This window comes from Sinocyclocheilus grahami, unplaced genomic scaffold (assembly GCF_001515645.1).
Source record: "Sinocyclocheilus grahami isolate Dianchi unplaced genomic scaffold, SAMN03320097.WGS_v1.1 scaffold167.1, whole genome shotgun sequence".
Classification (NCBI taxonomy): Eukaryota; Metazoa; Chordata; class Actinopteri; order Cypriniformes; family Cyprinidae; genus Sinocyclocheilus; species Sinocyclocheilus grahami.
Window position 1 is genome coordinate 1234125 of NW_015505346.1, and position 9111 is coordinate 1243235.

A 9111-nucleotide genomic window follows, 5' to 3' on the forward strand; every position below is an offset into this window, starting at 1 on the left:
TTATATATATTATATGGCGTGAGAAGAGAGAGAGGAAGAAAGATTTTAAAATAAATCAATACTTATTGACCAAAAGTGACAGTAAAGACATCTATTATGTTACAAAAGAATTATATTTCAAATAAATGCTGTTTTTCTGAAGTTACTCCAAAGAATCCTGCCAAAAAATATATCATGGATTCCACAAAAATGATTCCACGAAAATGATTTCTGAAAAATCGTGTGACACTGAAGACAAAATTCAGCTTTGCCATTGCATGGAAAAATTGCATTGAAAGAAAGAAATATATATATATATATATATATTAAAAAATAAATAAATAGCATATGCAACTAAATGTAGCCAAAACAAACAAACTTGTGCAAATAAATAATGCGGCACAAGTGAACTTCCCCTAAGAATTGACCAGAAAATTCAAAAGAACGGAATTGATTTGAAACTGAAATATTTTGTGATGTCATAAATGTCTCCTTGCTGAATAAGTATTCATTTCCTTCTCTCCCTCTTTTTTTTTGCTAACCCCAGACTTTTGAATGTTAGAGTAGCTAACACGTTTTCCACAAAACTATTACGCAACGTAACACTAATAACAATAAATGTTTGAGCTTGAGTGGCAAATCAGCCAATTAGAATCGTTTCTGAAGGATCATGTGACACTAGACTGGAAAAATTATATATATATATATATATATATATTCAAATAGAAAACCATTTAAACTGTATTTTGAATATTTGGCAATATTACTGTTTGTACTGTATATGTATAAATATAACCTTGATGAGCAGAAGAGACTTAAAATCTTACCAACCTCAATCTTTTTAACAGTGCATATACTGCATATAAACAGTGTTGTGGATTGTTTCAGGTGCAAAGAGTACTTTTTCCCCCATTTTCATGAGAAAGATTTTCAAAAAAACATCATGCTGCTTATAATTGTGGTCACTTATTGGACTTACCAGAAAGCCCCACATCTCCCATCATGTTCTCTTCCACCACATCCTGAATGGCGTCCACCATGATGCCATTAGTCACCTCATCTGCCTCCAGTCCAGAGTACACCTGCATGAGGTCGGCAGCGGGCACCTGTTCCACGATCACTGCTGGGAAAACTGAAGGGTCGTCCAGCTGTGGGAGAACAAACAGAGAGATAAATGTGCCATTGATCTAAAATCAACCGTCGTCTGATGCTTTCAGCGGAAAGGCAGTAAAGTACACCATAATTGCATTAAAACACATAAATTTGCCCCTTCCCTGCAGATGAAAGCTTCTAATCCATAATCGTCCAGGTTACTTATACTCACAGAGGCTGCAGCTAATGGCCCATTCATAATGGCTTTAACCTGAGCCAGTTCAGTCACTTGGTTGGACTCTTACTATGCGTCAGAATAACAACAAGGCCAGAGACTAGCCTGTGCGGTATCATGTGAGTAAATGACGTGAACGCAAACACACCACAGGTCCAGTAAGGTTCTTATACACATGACCCTGTTTGCTGCTAGGGTCATGAGCTTCATGCCAAAAACACCATTTCAGACTTCCTTATTTCCACCAGCATTCCTAAGCAAGGGTGGAGATCACATGGGGGGAAAGAGGAAATAGTTGGTACTGGACTATAAAGCCACAAGAGACCGTTCCTCATCCCCCACCACAGTCAACACAGCCAAAATACGTCTTTCTTCCACTCTTTATGTTGTCCTACTCTTATAGATAGTCTGGATGAATCGGGATTATTAGTAAGAGCAATTTGAAGAAAAAAAACAATCCATTTACAGGGAAAACTGGTGTTGAAGATAGCATCACTGAATGAGTGATGCTGTGTGTGTGTGTGTGTGTGTGTGTGTGTGTGTGTGTGTGTGTGTGTGTGTGTGTGTCCAACTGAATCTCATTAACTGGATAGCAGCTCTCATTATGCCTTTGGCAGACGATATGTGCAAACAAGGCAAAACGTCAGAATATGAGTGAACAGAGTATGACAGAGCGGGAATAATGAGAGAAACTGCAGTCTGATCGAAGTCTAGTGACCTTTATTCTGACACTTGTTAGAGGACTGCTTAAATTATGCAACTGTTCATTGTGAGCTTGACAAGTGACTTTCCTCGGGGACTACATTTCATGATTTATTCTGCCATTTTTAAAAATGACTGAGAAGACGTGCACGCATGCGTCTGTTGTGTTGTGTAACCACTAGATGGCAGCAGAATGCAGTTTTATCACCTTTCCAGTTTTGCAATTGTGAACAAAACAAGAACAATATGCAAAGCACATTTCTGGCCAAAGAAAATAATCTCACATAGCAACCAATAAAAAAAATAAAAAATAATACTTAACAATAACTGGCCAGTGTAATACAGTACTTCAGGAATGCTTGAAATACTGTCTCCTTACAAACAAGATTGTGAAACACGTAAGCTATCTTACTTCTTCCTTTGGCAGGATTTTCTGTTTTTGTTCCATCATCCTTGGACTATTTGCTGTTGTTATGGCATTTTCCCCAGAGACTGGATAGGTTTGGATTTTCAAATCTCAGTTCAAGGCCAGAATAATTCATTCAGTACAGTTTAACACAAACTCTAAACTACTTGAAACAGATTAAATGGCGACACTTAAATTTAGCTACTGTTTAATTTGGACATAAACTACCGTTTGAACATTTAGGTCTGTAAGATTTTTTAAAATGTTTTAGAAAGGAGTCTCTTGTTCACCAATGCTGCATTTATTTGATCAAATACAATAAAACAGTAATGTTGCAAAATATTGTTACAATTTAAAATAACTGTTTTCTGTTTACTGGCCATCTGCAAGATAGAGCAAGATAGTTTATAAAATGTAATTTATTCCTGTGATGGCAAAACTGAACTTTCATCAGCCATTACTCCAGTCTTCAGTGTCACATGATCCTTCAGAAATCATTATAATATGCTGATTTGCTGCTCAAGAAACATTTAATATCATCAATGTTGATAACAGTTGTGCATTCATTGTGCAACATTGTTGTGCAACATTTTTGTAGAAATTCTGATACTTTTTTTCATGATTCTTTGATAAATAGGACGTTCAAAAGAACAGCATTTATTTGAAATATAAATCTTTTGTAACATTATAAATGTCTTTGCTACTTTTGATCAATTTAATGTATCCTTACGCAATAAAAGTGTTAATTTCTTTCAAATAAATAAATAAATCTTACTGACCCCAAACTTTTAAATGGTTTATACACCAAATACATTTTTGATGTTAGCATGTCGTTTATCAGTTTACATAGAGAAGAGTTTTAACTAGGCTAGACAGACACTCTGTGTATCCCACAAGCCCTGACTGCTTAGTAAGCAGGAAACTTAGTTTTGCTCTGCATTTGTCCACGTCCTCCCTCTCATCCTGCTTTACTGGGGAACTACAGACGTCAGATATCAGGATTATGCAAAAAAACGTTGGCGATCGGTTTACATAGCCTCTCTTATACTTACTGCCTGACAAGTAAATGCAAAATAGCAGAACATGCCTATATGAGTCTATACAACGTTGAAATTGAGAAGTTATTGCATAAAATCTATGCTATTTGTCAACAGATCTATTTATGCATTTATAAGCATGGCATAAAATCAGCTAAATAGCTCTGCCCTAATAAATGTAAGATTCCAGTGTTAATACAGCTCTTCATATGCCAATATCTCAATCTTGCACATTAGTAAAAAGAGTAAAACTTTTCTGTTTTTAAAACCCAAAGACTGCCATAAAGCTGTAACATCCTTTTTTTCACAATAAATCAACCACATTTCTAAAAGGGAAACATCAGATAAAGATCAGTCATTTGCATAGTTGAGTTCCGTGTTCCTAAGCCCGATAGCATGTGGTGTGTTCCACAGTTACACTCTCTTCTGCTTTACCTGATGCCAGACGTGATGCTAACCCACTGATGCAATACAAGACCCTCACTTGCAAAGCTTTTGGATGATTCTCAAACACTGTACTAAGCAGGCGTCATGCAACATGTTTTCAGCAATAAGTAATTCATCTGTTGACCACTAAAGCTGCACAATGTCACACCAATGCAGCCATAGGACATGTATGATGTGGAGAGAGGAGAAAAGAGAAGTTATGCAAGCCTGGCTTACATAAAAGCTGATTTAATATACACTCTTAAAAATAAAGGTGCTTTACGATGCCATAGAAGAACCTTTTTGTCTAAATGGTTCCATAAAGAACCTTTAACATCTGAAGAACCTTTCTGTTTCACAAAAGGTTCTTTGTGGCGAAAGAAGGTTCTTCAGATGATAAAAAGGTAAGAAAGAGATGGTTCTTTAAAGAACCTTTGACTGAATGGTTCTTTGTGGAACCAAAAATGGTTCTTCTATGACATCGCTTGAAGAACCTTTTGAAGCACCTTTATTTTTAAGAGTGTAGTAATCATGTAATTTAACTTTAAAATACTATGGTGATCAGTTGTAGCATCCTGTATTTGATGTAATCACTAGTGGAATTAAAGGTTTATTAAAAATTGTAAACACTACCATCAAATTACAGTGTCATTCCACTATTTTGTACTGAAAAATTTGAGCATTACTAAAAATACAAGTATCGGTATTAGTGTGAACCAAAACTAGGTGTCAATACTTGCACTCAGTCTCTAAAATATTACCTGTGCATCCCTATTTTATACAACCCTACAACTAATTTAACTTAGATGCACAATAATATGCAGATCAAAAATCAGCCCATTCTGAAAACCTGACTATGCAAAAAAAAAAAACGTTTATACAAGAAACTATTTTGTTTTGACATCAACAGTAATTCACATGAGGCATGTGCATATGCCACTAAAATGTTGGTAAAGGTGTTTACATGCAAAATGAAACTGGGGTAATGGTTAAAAAAAATCTAGCTGTGCAAGTTTTTTCTTTTTTTTTTTGCTTTAAAAGTTCTTAAGCAAAAAATCTTTAAAGGTAATGGGTAAAAATCTAGTTCTGCAAGTTGTTTTTTTTTTGCTTAAAAAGTTCTTAAGCAAAAAATATTTAGCAGGTTGTAACACGTTATGTTGTATAAGGTTAATGAGATAATCAGTTTAAGATTGTGGATATAAATGCATTCAGTAACTCCGGAAATCTGGATCTAGTATTTCTGCTTCTGCTGTGTGCAGTAGCTGAACTCTGACACAGTGGCTTAATATCATTTCCCTCCCATTACAAGTCGACTTGACTTATGGGGATAATTATTGATTCTAGGTCCAGCACGGCTAATCATTACAGTCCACACAAGCTGCTGGACACATTTCACAGCACCCATGTGTGGAAAACCCTGCACACACCGTGAGAAGCGTCAAGGTTTGTTTTGCACAGTCCCCGAAAAAGCAGCTCTATTGTTATAAGTGGGAGTCAAAAGATATCTGAGACTGTGGGGCGACTGGTAGAGCTTATTTATGATGGTGTGGTAATAGAGTGAGGGGGTTTAGGGAGCTACTTAGAAGCCAGTGTTGTTTCAAAACAATAGTAGACTTCTGGGTGAAACAGGACTTGCACGCTGCAACAAGTTGAGCAGGTTAGGCCTGAATCTAGCTTTCAGTTCTCTTTCAGTCTGTAAGAGAAGAGGCATGAGGTTCGATAGAAGACCTGTCACACTTGATCCATTCACCTGACTGCACAAACACACACTTAAGATGAAGATCAGGATTCTGGAGTCATCTGAACTCAGAATATACACAGAACAAACCAAAACACACGAGCATGACAGCATGCTTCCATACGCACATACTATACAGTGGCCTAGAAAGTATTTGAATACTTTTGCCACAATTAAATATGTATGAAAGTATTTGCATGGCCTAACAAAAAATATGAAAATCAAATTTAAAAAAAATATATTTTTTAAACTTGGGTTTCAAAATGTGAAATGATAAATACACTAACGTTCAAAAGTTTGGGAACAGTAATATTTATTTTTAAATAAATTAATACTTTTATTCAGCAAGGACACATTAAATCAAACATGTTTAATGTCACAAAATATTTCGATTTCAAATAAATCCAGTTTTTCTGAATTTTCTAAAAATTAAAAAAAAACTGAAGGAAATCAGTTTCCATACAAAAACACTGCAAATGCTTTCAGCATTGTTAACAATAAGAAATGTTTCTTGAGCACCAAATCAGCAAATTAGAATGATTTCTGAAGGATCATGTGACGAATAGAGCAAGCTTTGCATCACAGGAATAAATTACATTTTAAAATATATTCAAATATGAAAAGAGCTATTTTAAATTGTAATAACATTTCATAAACACACTGATTTTTTTATCAAATAAATGCAGCCTTGGTGAGTATAAGAGACTTTTTTCAAAAAAGAAACTTTTGAATTGTAGTGTATATTGTTCAAAAACTTTGGCTATTTTCTGGTCGTTTTAAGCTTTGCGGAACATGTTTACTTTGTGATCTTGAAAAGAACTGACATGACTTAAAACACAACTTGACTTGAAACACTGACCTCTGGACCAGTTGGTAAAAAATAGCTCAGAAAATTGAAGTTCTGTGTGAAGCTCCAGCAGCATTTGTTTGCAAATGCCACTTTATCTGATATATTGTATCTAATGCAATAAAATTCAGACGTCGTAAGTGTTCAGATACTTTCTGGGGCCACTGTATGTAACGTAACTAGGCGTCCTGAGGCTCAAATGCTACCTTTATTCCCAACCAGGTTTTCGTAAAAGAATACAAACACACTGAGTTCAGACTGACTGGCTATTCCTACACCTCAGTCTTTCCATCTGCGCACTGCCAGCAACCCACATAGTCATCTCTAAACCCTCTACTTGCACTCTTAATTTTCCACCTTCATCCCTCCCTTGCCTTCATGCCCGGGATCAAAGGCGCAGATCTCCAAAAACCCAAATCCCCTCCTTGAGACCTGGCCTGTGAAGCTGGATGGACAAAGACAGTTCCTAAACATAAAGAAACTACAAGTTGACGTGCCTAATAAAGATTTCTAGCACCAAAACCAGGGTTTTCAGGTCAACGATGAAGGACAGTTTCGTAGAAAACAACAAACGTGACTGTGATGTACCTGATTGATTTCATCCATCCCATTACTGGCGAACTCAAAGACAAGCTCGCTGGACTGGACCGCAGTGGTCATGGTGTTGTAGGGAGAGAAAGGGTAGGACACAGGCTGACAGGCAGAGGGTTCCTACCCCTCCACGCACTCCCCGGACCGCTTCGCTCCACACCACACCCCTCGTCACAGGAAGCACTCTGAGGCAGGAACACTGCTTTCACAAAATGAGAGGCACTGTTAGGTAAAAACAGAGTTCTCTTTTTTGGTCCTGCACGCTTCTGATTTTTTTCCTCCAGATGACAGTAGAGTGGCGAAGGACTGATGGAGGAGGATTCGTCTCACTCCAACTGCGTCTGGGGCATCTAAACCTTCAAGAGAGAAACAGGAAAAGGAACATTAGGAAACTGCGACCGAGCAAAATAGGCTGCATCACATCATCAGAGCCTGAGACGGTACCGTTGGGACTGAGACGAGGGGCTAATTTTCTGACTCTATGAAGCGTTCGCTCACTGCTGGAGAGACTTTCGACTCATCGATCTCATTTTTGGCTTCGAACCACACAAAGCTGCCCCAAAGTCAGACTCTGAGAAAGTCTGGCGAGGCAGAATGAAAATGGGTGAGTGGAAAATAAACTCCACTTTCCAGCAAACTCATCACTGGCCACTTAACTTTTTCTCACTTTGACTCCTGTTTACCCTCTGAGATCACAACAACACAACTGTTGCATTACTCTGTCACTCTGTATTCAGTAAGGATGCACAATATATCAGTGTCATATCAGTTATCATTCAATTATTTTAAAAAAAATTATATATTTAAAATATAATTTTTAAATATTTAAAATATATTAATTCAAATATTTAAAACCTATTTAAAAATCATATGACACTGATAATTAAAATTATATATATATATATATATACAGTGGTGTGAAAAAGTGTTGGCCCCATTCCTGATTTCTTATTTGTTTGCATGTTTGTCACACTTTAATGTTTCAGATCATGAAACAAATTTAAATATTACACAAAGATAATGCAAGTAAATACAAAATGCAGTTTTTAAATGATGATTTAATTTATTAAGGGAAAAAAGCTGTCCAAACCTACGTGGCCCTACGTGAAAAATGAATTGCCCCCTCCTGTTAAATCATGAAAAAACTGTGATTAACCACATTATTTTAGAAAGCTGATAGGAAACTGCGACCGAGCAAAATAGGCTGCATCACATCATCAGAGCCTGAGACGGTACCGTTGGGACTGAGACGAGGGGCTAATTTTCTGACTCTATGAAGCGTTCGCTCACTGCTGGAGAGACTTTCGACTCATCGATCTCATTTTTGGCTTCGAACCACACAAAGCTGCCCCAAAGTCAGACTCTGAGAAAGTCTGGCGAGGCAGAATGAAAATGGGCGAGTGGAAAATAAACTCCACTTTCCAGCAAACTCATCACTGGCCACTTAACTTTTTCTCACTTTGACTCCTGTTTACCCTCTGAGATCACAACAACACAACTGTTGCATTACTCTGTCACTCTGTATTCAGTAAGGATGCACAATATATCAGTGTCATATCAGTTATCATTCAATTATTTTTTAAAAAATTATATATTTAAAATATAATTTTTAAATATTTAAAATATATTAATTCAAATATTTAAAACCTATTTAAAAATCATATGACACTGATAATTAAAATTATATATATATATATATATACAGTGGTGTGAAAAAGTGTTGGCCCCATTCCTGATTTCTTATTTGTTTGCATGTTTGTCACACTTTAATGTTTCAGATCATGAAACAAATTTAAATATTACACAAAGATAATGCAAGTAAATACAAAATGCAGTTTTTAAATGTTGATTTAATTTATTAAGGGAAAAAAGCTGTCCAAACCTACCTGGCCCTACGTGAAAAATGAATTGCCCCCTCCTGTTAAATCATGAAAGAACTGTGATTAAGAAAGCTGAGTTAAATTTCACTAGCCAAACCCAAGCCTGATTGCTGCCAGACCTGTTGAATCAAGAAATCACTTAAATAGAACCTGTCTGACAAAGTGAAGCATGCTTAAA

The 9111-nt window shown here is 36.4% G+C and overlaps 1 protein-coding gene across 3 annotated transcripts in view; it reads right to left on the reverse strand.

Annotated features, from left to right (window-relative positions):
• Positions 1 to 9111, reverse strand: part of LOC107593207 (ETS-related transcription factor Elf-1-like) — a 36259-nt gene that overhangs the window by 5510 nt on the left and 21638 nt on the right. For all 3 annotated transcript variants that reach the window (XM_016282826.1, XM_016282825.1, XM_016282824.1), the window contains exons 2-3: positions 7051 to 7409; positions 959 to 1127 (exon numbers count right to left, since the gene is read on the reverse strand). In XM_016282826.1, coding sequence (XP_016138312.1) covers positions 959 to 1127; positions 7051 to 7122 — 241 coding nt within the window. In that variant the 5' untranslated portion in view covers positions 7123 to 7409. The remainder of the gene's footprint in view (positions 1 to 958; positions 1128 to 7050; positions 7410 to 9111) is intronic.